Source organism: Nannospalax galili, unplaced genomic scaffold (assembly GCF_000622305.1).
Source record: "Nannospalax galili isolate Female #2095 unplaced genomic scaffold, S.galili_v1.0 scaffold429, whole genome shotgun sequence".
NCBI lineage: Eukaryota > Metazoa > Chordata > Mammalia > Rodentia > Spalacidae > Nannospalax > Nannospalax galili.
In genome coordinates this window covers 1198107-1212917 of record NW_008360330.1, presented here as the reverse complement: position 1 = coordinate 1212917, position 14811 = coordinate 1198107, and the positions used below count along the sequence as shown (strand labels likewise).

Genomic DNA, 14811 nt, shown 5'->3' with positions numbered 1-14811 from the left:
TGACAGGGTAAGACTTCGAAGTGATACAATTTTAAGGTTACCCCATGCTTCTCACTCATGCCTTGAAGGTTATCTTTTTATCCTTACTGCTCTGGAATTTCACAAGGATGTGTACTGTGAACCAAATATTCCCCCACCCCATTCCTATGTTGAGATTGTATTTCTAATGTGACAGAATTTGAACATGGGGCATTTGGGAGGCAATTATGTCCTGAGAGTGGAGCCTCATGATGGGAGTCATTCTTTGACAGGTAGAAGTGCAAGAAAGCTTGATTACCCTTTCTGCCCTGATGTAACGCTACAAGAAGGCAATCATCTGAGAACAGGAGGACCCTCAATAAAAGTCCCAGCCTGCTGCATCCTGATCTCAGCTTTCAAACTCTACATCTGTGGGGAAGTCACTCAGTCTGGTACTCTTGTTGCAATCTAAGTTGACTAAGATATGTCTAAGAAATTATTTTGGCCTAAAATCATCCTAACAAGAATCATCTCAGGCAAGCAAACAGGAATTGTCAATATTGTCTTCTCTCTGTTTAGAGTCTGCCATTCCTATTTTAATTTACTTTATATCAGAAAGAGAGCCAGTTTTAGAGTTATGAAAGCAACTCCTGTATACCTTCTCTACATCCAACTTCATAGTTTCTGCTGTCCACTCCAGCAGAAACTCTCTCCAGGCACTTCTTCAGTTCTAGTCAGTCAAAGGTAGAGTAGAGAACAAAGATGGCAACTCTATCATTCCTGCTTCCTCCTGGTTTCCAACCTCCATCCCTATACCCCCACAACACACTACCCCTGTCAAGAACAAGGTCTCACTCAGGGTCCAAAAGAAAGCAGATCAGTTTAGGGTTGTCCACAATGGCTCAGGTGTGCAACAACCGAGGCTTCCCTCTGGCCTTGGCCACTTCCTCCCTGAATGATCTTGGGGGGAGAGCTACTCAACCTCCCAAAGTCTCCATCTTACTATCCATTAGGTAAAGATGACAACTACCTCTTATGGCCGGTGTGAAACATAAATAAGAATTTGCATATAAAGCACCTACCACAGTTGTTAAGGCTATGGTGGAGGGTACTGAGGGATCACATAGAAAACTACATGAACTATGAAGTGTGTATATGTACACAAGCACACCTGAATTATATGGCCATAAGATATTCCCCAAAGAGCTATACATATAAAAAAAGCCTGGACTCAGATGTCCCAAGGAAGGATGCTTATATGGGTGGGAGCTAAAATACAGCCCATTCTTCTATGGTAGAAAAAAGAATGCAGAATGTTTTTCAGAAACACAAATGAAGACTACAGAGCTTCAAAACAGATGTAAATAGACAACCACGAACTTGCTTTGTCAGGGCTAAGTGTGAGCAGATACATCTTAGAGTGTAACCATTTCCCCTCTGGGAAAAACTCTGAAGGAAGTTGAGAGAAGGCAGCATGGAGAGAAAGAAAGTGACCTGGGAGAACAGGACTGACCCTTTCATGCTCCTGTGTACATGCTTGTGAGGATGTTACAGGTCAGGTCAAGGAGGAAGAGAAGGAAAACAGCAAGGAAAGTGGTATCCAGTAAAATGCTTAGTAGCAGGTGAAGTCTAAAATAGATTTAGTATTTTGGGAATATAGACAAAAAGTGAGAACTTCAAAAAAATTGTGATAAAGAATTTTAAGCATACAAAAAAATTATACAGAACAGTTCATCACATAGATTCATTACCCAACCCCAAAACTTATCAGCTTGCCAAGCATGGTGGCACACACCTTTAATCCCAGGCAGAGGCAGGTGGATCTCTGTGAGATTGAGGCCAGTCTGGTCTAGATAGCAAGTTCCTGGCCAGCTGGGGCTATAGGGAAACCCTGTCTTAACCCCCTCCCCCCCAAAAAAATCATCTCATGTCCAGTGTCAGCAATCATCCAATACAATATTTAGTCTTTTGTGACTGGACCCTTTTACTTAGCTTAATGCTTGTGAATTTAATCTATGTTGTAGCAGGTATCAGTATTTTATTCTTTTATAATTGATGAAGAGTATTCCATTGCATGGATATGCCAGCATGTTTAAACATTCATCACGATGGATCTTTTGATTGTATCTAAATTGGAGCTATTGGAACTAACATGTAAAAGTGTTTTCTATGTGCATATGTTTTCATTTTCCTTGGATAGATTTCTAGGTTGAATTCTTCAGAAGGCTTGCTATATAGCAGATTACTTTTTTTTTTTTTTTTTTTTTGGTCTTTTTGAGACAGGGTCTCTCTGGAGCCTCAGGTAGCCTAGAACTTGCTATGTAGACCAGGCTGGCCTTGAACTCACAAAGATCCAACTACTTCTGCCTCCTGAGTGCTGGGATTAAAGGCATGTGCCACTGTTTTCCAAAGTGGGTCTACTCTTTTATGTTCCTAATAGCCATAGAAGAGGGCTGCAGTTTCTCTGTATAGTTGGTATTGTCTCTTCTTTATTATAGCCATCCTAGTAGATATGAAATATAATCTCAATGTAGTGCTTCTTTCCATGTCCCTAATATTCAAGAATGCCCAGCATCTTTTTATATGCACATTAGCCACTGGTGTATCTTCTTCAGGGGCAGTATCTGCAGAGGGGTTTCTGCCATTTCAAAGAAAAAAGAAACTAGTTTAACAATTTCATATTTAATAGCAAAATATCCTAAATAATTTTAGGATACTGAATTTATAAAGTCTTGCTAGAAGTCAATCTTTTATTTCAAGATTTTGAAAAGGGTTGAGATGTAGCTTACTGGCAGATCACTTGCCTAGCATACATGAGGCCCTGACTTTGATCCTCAATACTGGCAAAAGAAAATTCTTTTTAAGAATTAATTTATGATAATAATATATACATATTTTTAATATATGCTCGGTATTTTTAAGTGCCTTATACATATTACCTTATTTACTTCTCACAACAATATTATGTATAAGGTGCTAATATGATTGTATTTTACATATGATAAAAAAAGAAGTTCAGCAGGGGTTAATCACTCCAAAGTCACAGTACAGTAAAGAAGGATCAAATAGATGCAGGTAGCTGGACCACAGGATCTGCACTCAAATGTTCTGCTTTACACCATTGCAATTTACCTAGAGCTATTGAATCAGCTTCTCTCCAAAGGAATGTGGATTTGTGATTCAAAGGTAGCAACATAACTCTCTGCGTATGACAGAACTGTAAATCTAGACTCTGCATAGCAGCAGTATTCTGTCAGGGGAACAGGAAGCAGAGAACTCCAGTCAGAGAGATAAAGTAGATGCAGAGGGAGAAGGTAATTAGATGGCAAGAGTCAGGGAGAATGCCTGCCAGCATGAGACCAGTGCCAGCCTTTCTGCCTAGCTGAAAGCCTGCCATTTCATTTAAAGGACACACCGCAGGGTCCATGCAGTAACTGTTCTTTCTTGTTTAGATAAAATAATACAGGATTTAATTGTTGCAATCATAAGAACCTTAACTCATCAAAACTGATAAAACCAAATGAGGAAAGATTTGGCTCACTGAACTAATTTGAAATTGATAAAAAGTACCAAAATATGAATATGCCAAATGATAATGAGAACAAAACGCATTCAATAAACAGTTTTAAATATAGAAGAATCTTAATTGGCTTTACAGCGTCTGATTCTAATCAATATCTGAGATGTTTATCCAGTGATGATTTGTAAGTAACTGCATTGATTTGATTGTTTTCCTCATTTCTGGCATATGAAATTGCTTTGAATTTAACTTGGCATGTTTGATGCAACCCATGTGCCAAACCAACAAGGGGGAAGAAACTGACAAATGCTTACCCTCATCTCCTATCTATAGAACAGAGAAACTGCACCTCCAAGAAAGAGCTCCCTCCCTTTGTTGGTCCAGTGCTATTTTGGTATCTGTCAGTTAAGAACATCTATCCAGTGCCAACATAGAATGGCACTGTATGAACTGGTTAAGTGATGGTGTTAAAGGTCACAGTTAACCACTGATCAATTAATTCTCTTTCATAAACAGCATGACATTAAATTTCCAGATGTGGGCCATGGTAAAGCTAGAATGGGTCTTTTCTTCATTGTATTCTTGATATCTAACTCTCTGTAACATCATAATACTCTCTAGTTTTATAAGGTGGGAAATTTGTGGTAATTTCAACCTATCCCAACCAGTTGCTCTTTTCATGTGGAGTAATTCTATCTTCCTAATCTATCTACTGCAAGAACTAATCAGCATGTGTAGAATAATCTTTTATTCATGCTGTCACTCTCCCAGACACTTGTCAACAAAGTTCACCTACATCTTTCTATTGCCCTTTGTATTTTTTTTCTTGGGCCACGTGGCCCCTGCCTCCCCATTACTGCCACATCACTGTTGCTGTGACTGATCCCATCTGCTTAGCAGTGGTTCATACATATGCTCAACTATTGGCTCTACATTGCGTTTCAACCATCCTGAGTTCAAATGTCAGATCTACACCATCTTCAGAGTAGAAAGCTTGAAGTCTCTAGTAGAACTGATAATCTCATAGTAAGCCCCTATATGAGCAGAGTAATTCATCAGGGCAATCCAACTATTGTACACTTCTCCTATCATATCTATTCTCTCTTCCATATCCCCATGGCACCTTATCTACCCACCCCACTCCTTCCTTTAGATGGTCTCCAACATTCAGTATAGTCCCTCCTTTACAAGAAAAAGAGATAATTAGCAAGGGCTTTCACTGTGCTGAGTTCTTTATAAGTGCTCTTACTCTATCCTCACAGAAATTCAATGAGGTAGTACAATTATGTTCCTCATTTCTCTGATGAGGAAACTGAGACTGAAATTCTGTAATTTCCTGATAAGTAGCAGATCTTAACCTTGAACTCAGAACTATGTAACAAAAAAAATTGTGAGTATTCCTGTATGTGGGTATGCATAGAGGCCAGAAGTCAGGTTCCTTGGGAGTCATTCACATCTTCACCTTGGTTTTTGAGGAAAGGTTTCTGTGTCCCAAGGGGCACTTGTTCCTCCGAGGGATGGGGCCTGCTGCAGAGCGGTAGCTGTGGAGGGAGGAGCACTGCGCCATCTTGGCAACAGCAGCGTGTAAAAAATGGCCCCAGTGTCTTGCAGGCATGGATCCGAAAGGGGGCATTTACCGACTTGGGGCAAGTCCACCGGCCCATGAGGCATGGATGAAAGCTAATGGAGACTGTGGGTGGGCTGTGGAGGGAGGCAATCTGGAATGGCAGGCCCCGAGCTACAGAGTTGGAACAGGCGCAGGGTGTTCACCTTTGTAAGTTACTCTACTTCCCCTACCTTGGATATAAACTATGAAAAATTCAGATAAAGATGTGTTATATGGTTTATCTAATAGTGCCAGGAGCAAGGCACCCTCAGAGAACTCCAGCGACATTTCTCACTGGGACATGGGGTTCACCAATTAGACTGGACTAGAGACCAACAATCCCAAAGGATCCTCTTGTCTCTGCCTGCTGGTGCTGGAATTTTAAGTACAAACTATCACTCCTAGTTTTTTGTTTGTTTGTTTGTTTTGGTCATTTTGAGACAGGGTCTTCCATTCGCCCCAGCTGGCCTAGAACTCACTAGGTAGACCATGCTGGCCTTGAACTCACAGAGACCCACCTGCCTCTGCTTCCCAGAGTACTGAGGATTAAAGGCATGCTCCACCATGCCTGGCTCACTCCTAGCTTTTTACATGCTTGTTGGGGATTGAACTTGGATCCTCATGCTTGTGCAGCAAGCAGTTGACTGAGCTATCTCTCCAACCCGAAAGACCATGTAGCCTCATGGTCATTAATAAAACCAGGTATGGCAGCTTATACTTGTAATCCCAGCACTCAGGAGGTTGAGGCAGAGGGAGTGTTACAAGTTTGAGGGGAGCCTAGACAACACAGTAAGTTCCAAGTCAGCCTGAGCTATAGTGTAAGACCCTTTCTCTATCTTCATAACCCCCAATAAAGTTCCTTAAACAGTTATTAATCTCTCAGACTTTGCACAGCTGTTCCCTGTTCACAAAGGTTCTACCCCTTTTCTGGCTGATAAATACCTACTCAGTCTTCAAAACCAAACTGACTGCTCTGGGCCTACTTTGGAGGTTTCTCCTTCATTGTTCAACAGTGGTAATTACTTACCAGCTCGTTCTATCCTATAGTAGCTAAAAGCACCCTCCTAAATATTGATTTTGCTCCTTTCTCTTATTAGACTATGGGGTCTTGGAAGTATAGATGTTTTACTTGTGCCTAGTACATTGTATTAAACCCCAAATTAAACCAACGCATACATGTATTGTCCCTTAATAATATACATCTGAAAGCAATATTCCCTTCACTGCTGTTTAATAGAAGGATGAAATAATTCAGCAGAATATAAATGGACATTTAACCTGAAATATTTGTACTTGTCAAACCATGCATTAGTTATTAGGCTTCTTCACTGGTTTGTTTTCAAGACAAGGTCTTCCAGTAGCCTTGTCTGGAGCTTGTTATGTGGACCAGGCTGGCCTCAATCTCACAGAGATCTATCTGCTCTTATTTACTGTTTAAATATGAGATTATGCATTTTGGATTGAAATACATATTCATAGCTCTCTAGGAACACAATAAGTGTACCAGGTCTGGTTTTCTCCTTCACTTGTTATACAAGTCAGTTATAGATAACTAGACACAACGGTGTAATTCCAGCTCCTGAGAGCTGAGGCAGGAGGCTCACTTACTTGAGCCCAGGAGTTCAAGGGCAGCCTGACAATATAGCAAGATGGCACTAAAAAAAAAGGGGGGGGGGGGCAGGGACGGGTGTTGGAAAGCAAGTAAAAACAACAGGAAATGGCAGAAGTAGAAGAGAGCAGTGCTGGCCCCTCTAATCAGAGGCAGAGGGTCTGACAGCCTTCAGAGTTCCTCAAGTGCTTCAGTAAAGCACCACAAGGCAGGTTAAAAGAAACTGTTATACATATGAGGTGGCAGTGGTGGAATGATTCTGTCTCTAAGTGCCAGCCAGTTAACTTCTGGATTTTCTCCCCACATGCCAATTTATATTGTAATAAAAAAAGTTCTTAGTCAAGCATCAGTGGTGCATGCCTTTAATCCTAGCACCTGGGAGGCAGAGGAAAGCAAAACAAGGCCAGCTTGGTCTACATAGTGAGTTCCAGGCCAGCAGGGAGCTACAAAGTGAGACCCTGTCTCAAAAAAAAAAAAAAAAAAAAAAAAAAAGGTTCTTAAGTTACCTCTAAGTTTTCAGTTATTTTCTCTTACTAAGTACAATATTGGTCTTAGTATTTTCTCATTCTGTGTGTGGATGGTATCAAGTATATGTGAAGTTGTGTTTGGTCTCCTTATCCTCATCTGTCTCACATTCTCTTTTATTTGTAATAGATCTAGAGTATATAACTATATTTTAAAGTGTGGATCTAGAAACTTCTGAAATCAACTTGGTAGCTAATAACTAGCTTTTAAGTAAGTAAATAGTATAAATGAAAAACAAAAACTTCTGAAAACATTATATATAGCAATAGTGAGTATTGTTAGGATAAATTTTCTGTCTTGTGTGTGTAATGGTTTGTAATGGATTTTCTTCCCTAGGGGTCTCCATCAAAAACATTAGAAAGTCACAGGAATACTTGTAAACAAGAAAATATTCAGTATCTACATCTGAGAATCACTGAAATCTTTACCACTCAAGGAATTAGAATGTTTCTTCTTAAGAAACAAAGCCCAGTTACATAAAAACACCTAATCCTGTACTGAGCATCTAAATTTACTTCAGAAAAGTCAGTCCACTGAGTCAGTAATTTGTAAGTTTAAAAAAAAATGACTTCTTTCATATGATTGTGAGGGTTTATCTCAAACAAAGCAAAATAAATAAGTAAATAAATAAATAAATGTGGAATATGGAACCAAGAGCAAATGGTGACTAATGTATATACTACAATGAATTTACTCCAGGTTTCCCATATAATCCCAATTCAGTTATTATCCCCCAAAGACTATCTTACATTTAACACCTGATAATGAAAATTAAAAGCTTAGTACAGGGGACTGGAGAGATAGGATTAAGAGCATGTACTGCTCTTCCAGAGGACCCAAGATTGGTTCCCAACAACCAGGTCAGGCAGCTAACAACCACCTGTAACTCTAGCTCTTGGGAGATTTGACACCTCTGGCTTCCTCAGGCACCTGCATTAATGTGTACATACCTACCCCACACACATACATACATAATTAAAAATAAAAATAAAGTGAAATTTAAATTTGGCATAGAATTGATGATATGACTCAATGGGTAAAGGCACTAGGTACCAAGTCTGACAACCTAAGTTTGATCCCTGGGACCCATATGTAGAGGGAGAGAGCCAATTTACACGCTGTCTGTGCTGGATAGCTTCGGTGTCAACTTCACACACCTGGGTTGGGGAGCCTCAATTGGGGAATTGCCTTCATTGGACTCGCCTGTGGCCATGTTCATGGGGCATCTTCTTGATTGTTGAGTGATGTGGGGGGTCCCAGCCCACTGTGGGTGGTGCCACTCCTGGGGCAGGTGGGCCTTTGTTGCATAAGAAAGCAGGCTGAGCAGGGGCCAGGGGAGCAAGCCAGTAAGTAGCATTCCTCCATCGGCTGTGCTCCAGCTCCTGCCTCCAGGTTCCTGCCCTGAGTTCCTACCTTGGGCTCCCTGATGAACTGTGACCTGGGAGATGTAAGCTGAATAAACCCTTTCTTCCCTAATTGGTACTGGTCAGAGTATTTTGTCACAGCAATGAAGAACAAACTAGGACACTGTCCTCTGACCTCTACAAGTTCCACTCCACACAAAAATAAATAAATAATGTAATTTTTAAAAATTTTGTAGAGAAGCTGGGGAGATGGCTCAGTAGTTAAGAGTACTTGCTGCTCTTGCAGAGTGATCCAGGGTCAGTTCCCAGCATCTACATGGCAGCTAACAACCACCTGTAATTCCAGTCCCAGGTGATCCAATGCCCTCTTCTGGCCTCCCTGGGCCATGTATGCATGTGGTGCACTTCATACATGTAGGCAAAACACTTATACACATAAAATAAAATAAATAAACAAATAAATAAATAAAAAATAAATTCTGGCATTTGTTGAAAATCACCCCTGGCTTTGGTTGTGGCCAGGACTGAGATTTTGTGCCCAGAACTACCAGGGGCCTCAGTTAACACCTACTGCCCCAGTGTGGGAGGGTCAAATCCCCAACAGGCATGAGAAAAAAGTAAGATAAAAAAATTGGAATACAAAACAATCTTCTATGCCTTTTTCATATTCTACAGTTTTTGATATCAGGGACCAAAATTCTATATCAAATAAAATGAGGCTGGAGAGATGGCTCAATGGTTAAGAGCACAGGCTGCTCTTGCAGCGGACCCAGGTTCCATTCCCAGCACCCACATAATGGCTCATAATCATCTGTAACTCCAGCTCCAGGGGATCCAATGTCATCTTCTGCCCTGTAAGGGCACCTGCATGCATGTGGTATACATATACTCTGTAAGCACACACACACACCATAAATAAAAATAAATATTAAAAAATATACATATACATGTAAAGTACTTATAAATGGAAGAGTGTTTCCTGATAAGCACATCAAAATTTAGTTATGCAGTCATTCATATTTTCACTTTTTTTCATTCTTCCTGCACCCCCCCCAACACATGAACACAATGTCTATTCTTATAAGTGTGAGATGCTCCCTGTGACTCAGTAGCTGTTTATCTCTTCAGCCTTCTCTGTTCTCTCCACTTACACTCTGCCATTTCACTTCTGCTGGACTTTTCAACTTGCTTGTCTTTGTGGTGCTGGGGATCAAAGCCAGGGTGGTGAACATGATAGCAGGCACCCTATTACTAAGCTACATTCACAGCCCACATCGCTATTTTTGTTTCTTCTCCCTTTTCACCTGGAAAACTCCTGTGAATTTTTGAGGAGTCAGCTCAGATAATTTGGGGATCTTGGCAGAATCATCACAAAGAAATGGAAAAATTCTGAATTCTTTGGTAAGTTTTTAGAATGAAATATTATAAACTTAATAGCTAAATGAAATGTAAATATCCAGAACAATAGACTTTTTTGGGAGGAGAGTCTTTTTTTGAGACAGGGTCTCAAAATATCCAGAACAATAGACTTTTTTGGGAGGAGAGTCTTTTTTTGAGACAGGGTCTCAAAATATCCAGAACAATAGACTTTTTTGGGAGGAGAGTCTTTTTTTGAGACAGGGTCTCCCTGTAGCCCCAGCTGGCCTGGAATTTGCTATGTAGACCAGGCTGGCTTTGAACTCACAGGGATCTGCTTGCCTCTGCCTCCCAAGTGCTGGGATTAAAGGTGTTTGCCACCAAGCCCAGCTCAATAGACTTACTTAGGCTATATATTGTCATTTAACTTGTTAGGTTGGGTAGCAATAAGCTTTACAAAATGTTCATAATTATAAAAATAGAAACTGTGTATATTTTAATAAAGCTATGTAACAGACCGAATGTCTTTGTTAATAAATACTTTCCAGAAGTACATGATGGTTTTCTTTTGCTTCTTTTTTCTTTTATTTGAGTTTTTATTTAGTTATTAATATTTTTATTTTATATGTATGAGTATGTTGCCTGCATGTGCTTAAGTGCACCCGTGTCCTGCAATGCCTCAGAGGTCAGAAGAGGGTAGAATCCCTGGAGCTGAAGTTATGAACGGTTGTCAGTCGCCATGTGGGTGCTGAGAGTCAAACCTGGGTCCTCTGCAAGGGCAGCAAGTGCTCTTAACCACTGAGCCATCTCTCCAGCCCCCATCTGAGTTTTTAAACTGCATATAGCAAACAGCATGGAAGTGGAGAGCATAATGTATGTGTGTGTGTTGTCTCACCTGGATCCCATCATCAACACCGACACATGCTTCCAATTCCACATCACCAATCCCTCTACTGGGTCCACTCAAATTTTTTCAGACAGTTTTATTCATAACTCTTTACTGTATATTTCTAAGCCACTATTTAAAAATAATCATAGTATTGTACAAAATTAAAACAAAACCATCAATATCATTAAATAACTAATTAGTAGACTAATTTCCCCCTGATTATGTTACTGATTTTTTTTTTTTATAGTTTACTCAGACCAGGACCTTTTTAAACAATGTTGAAACATTGCATCTGGTTCATAAAATCCTTAAGTCTTTTTGAACCAATCTATGGATTGACCCTCTATCTTTTTCATAATTTTCATGGTAATTTATTACTACTAAAACAAAACAAAACAAAAAACCTGCCGCATTGTGCTTTTAAGTTTCTTGTGCCTTAAAATGGTGAAGTGGGTTTTCATACTGATAAGGTTTAGCACTGCGATTATCTTCATTCTATTGATGCAATGAGCACCATTAAATATAATGAAGGAGTGGACACACCAACTAAGGAAAATTGTCTTAAGAGGTATGGATCACTGCCTTCACTCACTAGCAAGGATAATGATGAAATCTACAGAGAACAATAAACACTTGTAACAACATATTTTTCTATTATGCTAGAACACATACACTAAGACTATAAGAAAGCAGAAAAAAAAAAAAAAAAGTTTACAAAGATTGAAAAGCTATTTGAAGCCGGGCGTGGTGGCACACGCTTGAAGTCCCAGCACTTGGGAGGCAGAGGCAGGTGGATCTCTGAGTTCAAGGCCCACCTGGTCTACATAGTGAGTTCAGGCCAGCTGGGGCTTCAGGGGGACCTAGATAGCTTAATTTATAAGGATGTTAAGGCCCACTGAAAGAAATGTTTTCCTTCAAAGAGACTGAACTGCATATATGTAAATGTAGCTAGTCTCACCTAACAGTCATACACATAGACACAAACAAAGCAAAGTGGTATTTGGCGTTGTGAAACTCTTCTCAACCTCACTACACATGAGAACATTAGTCTGGCATTTAAAATGTACTGCTGATATACAACAGTGTGTAAATAAACCACCAAAAACCTGTAGCTCTTGCTTTAGCCTGTAACATGAAGTTAATAGCCATACTTCTATTACTTCACAGGAAGCTATACCTCCCTTACTATGAAATATAGCTATTGTTAAAGGAGGAAGAAGAGCCACAGTGTAGTGTGCAAGGGACCACCTACCATGGACCTGGGCTTGCTGATGGCCACCAGACTAGTGAGGAAGTCTTCATCATGCAGCTGGCTGAAAACATGGGCGTCATAGGCTACCATAATGGAGATTTCTTCCATCATCTTGCTAGCTGACTTCTCCACAGCAGTGGCTACTGCCCCAGCTCCAGACCAGACTATCCAAGGAAAAAGATCCTATGGCAGCTCAGTGCCAGTGCACACGCCCATGTGAGTTCAGAGGGCTGAGTGTCAAAAATCCAGAAAGAAAAAAGGAGAAAAAAAAAGCAGCTGCTATCACAGGCTTGTCTAGCAATTCACCCCATGTAGAAAGCCAAAGGAGGTCTCTTATCTATTCAGGAAGTATATACTATAAACACCTTCTGCATTCTTATCACAGCTGATGGAGCTATTCAAGTTCTGGAAATCTTTAAACTTCAAAAAACAGAACTAAAGAAGTTTCCTAAGTAGAAATATCCTGTATGAAACTCCCTCTAAAATTAAATTTGATTTAGGCTATGTTCTTGGTAATTAAAAACTATTGTAATAGTTTATCTTCTTATTTCAGTGTTATTTATATGAAGATTCTTCATAGAAGAAAAGTAGACTTTCTTAAAGCATTTAGTGCTTTTTTTCTTATTCGTAGAAAATAAAAAGTGACAACCATTTTTATTTCTCAGAATTCACAGAATTCTTGATGCAGTTAACATTTATCTCCTGAAGCATGAAGGGAAAAAAAAATCTTTTTTCCCTCTGAATATTTCTGTTAAAGAAGGAGGAGGAGGAGGAGGAGGAGGAGGGTGAGGAGGAGGAGGGTGAGGGTGAGGAGGGTGAGGGTGAGGAGCGTGAGGGTGAGGGAGGAGGAGGAGGGTGATGGGGGAGGAGGGAGGAGGAGGAAGAGAAAGAAGAAGAAGAAGAACCAAAATATAAAAATGAAACAATTCATTTGGGACAGCAATACAAGTTAGAAATAATTTCCCTTTCTCCCACTAAAAAATGTGAAGTTTCTGTGATTTTCAAAGCAACACAAGGGCCTCATTTACAAAATTGTTTTCTTCCCTTGATAAATATTCTCATCTTTTATATTTAACATTAGAAATTTCTTTTAATTATTCAAACCAGCAGGTAGTCACAAACTGTTCATACCTTCGTTCTACAAGTAGTCTTTAAAGGACAGCTGGCAATGGTAAACTGGCTTTCATGTCTCAAGATGAAAAGTTTGAAAGCTGCCTACAATTATCACTGCAAGGTTTCTTTAATTGCCAAGATATATAATGCATGCTAATTCCACACAGAGTGGTTAACAATTCAAATGGGGAAGACAGATATAGTTCCTCTAAAAGTACCTTATCCAACATTCCTAATATCTGCCCTGTGTATTGATAATACAATACTGTCAGAAATATTTTTATTAGTACTATATATCAATCTAGTAATGTGTATTTAAAATTAAAAGGAAAAAATATTACTGGTTGGAGTCATAAGGCTTCATTACCAATACCAGGATTATGCTGTCTAAATTTGCTTGCTTGTCAGAAAATGGGTAAACAAAACTCAGAATAAGAACAAGTGTCTATTTTTCCAGGTTTTCTTAAAAATAAATTCATTTTCCATAGATTAGCATGATTACTCAACTAGTACCCTGTGTATTTAAATGTGACTAGGAGAGTTTTGCAACTTCTATAAGCATTCTAGATTAAAAGCACTTGCACACAGAAGGGCGAACACTTCCCTTGCTAGGAAATAACCAAGTCTAATAGGCTTACTTAAACAAAAAATGCAGTATTTCAATTAATTCTCAGGATTAAAATAGCTTCAAGCTATGCTTGACCCTCACTGAAGCTAATAAAGCATTTCTATATCATTCTGCCCAACAAAGCAGCTTTGTGTTCAGAGCATTGTTGTCATTAACACTTTTTTCCCAGCACATTTCCCTTAAAGATGACTAACCAAGTAAAACTTAAAATGATAATCAGGAGTCAAGTCATAAATTAACTATCCAGGCAGTTCATACCTTTTAAGTTCTTTTTATCTTTTCAGTAGTATATTTAAAAGATATTGTGAACCTCTTCATACATTCATTAGCGCCAGAAAACTTCAAACTTATCCTGCAGCTCGGCTTTCAAGGTTCAAACGCAAGAAGAATGGCTTTCCTACTTTCCTTTTGGAGGTGACTCAGAGCTTCCACACACTGAGTTCCGAATAGGTGCACTGACAAAGACACCTGTTGTGAAAGGTAACCAAACTACTTCCCACAATGCCTTACTCCCTGCTGGCAACCGCCCAGGGGCAAACAGGAATTATAACCACATTTGAGCAGTTGCCTGTGTGCCCTGGGAGAGCATTTTCAGTGTAACAATAGGTGATCTTTTTTAAGTTAAGAACACTAAGACCCCAAGAAAAACCACACTGGGGAAAACAACAGAAAATGTCCCTTAAAGGTGCTACATATTAAATCTATCAAAATTTAAGGCGGCAGAATATAAGAGTGCAAAACCAGTTTTAGAAACTTTACTAAGGGTTGTAAAAATAGTTTTTATTTTACATAAACAGAAGCTGGCATCTTCAAATATGTTAAGCTCTTTTAGATTTCTCTACAAATTCTTAGTTGAATAATTTTTTTTTAGTTGAATAATTTTTAAACCTCTTATTTCCTTCATAACATTATTCTAACTAGTCACAGAGAGAATTATTGGCATTTTCTTTTCTTTTCTTTCTTTGTTTTTGCTTTTGTTTTTTTTGTCTTT

The 14811-nt window shown here is 39.3% G+C and overlaps 1 protein-coding gene and 1 non-coding gene across 9 annotated transcripts in view; one reads left to right on the top strand and one right to left on the bottom strand.

The window, feature by feature from the left end:
• Positions 1–14811, bottom strand: part of Rabgap1l (RAB GTPase activating protein 1 like) — an 848174-nt gene that overhangs the window by 101798 nt on the left and 731565 nt on the right. The window contains exon 2 of one of the 8 annotated variants that reach the window (XM_017796363.2): positions 12080–12309. The exons of 6 other annotated variants lie outside the window; for them this stretch is intronic. In XM_017796363.2, the coding sequence (XP_017651852.1) occupies positions 12080–12190 (111 nt within the window). In that variant the 5' untranslated portion in view covers positions 12191–12309. Of the gene's footprint in view, positions 1–12079; positions 12310–14811 lie in introns of those variants that run through there. One more of the 8 variants, XM_029560174.1, reaches the window with a different exon arrangement.
• Positions 9067–9188, top strand: LOC115068992. The gene has a single exon (XR_003848349.1). It is a non-coding gene; the product is annotated as a small nucleolar RNA ACA64 (small nucleolar RNA).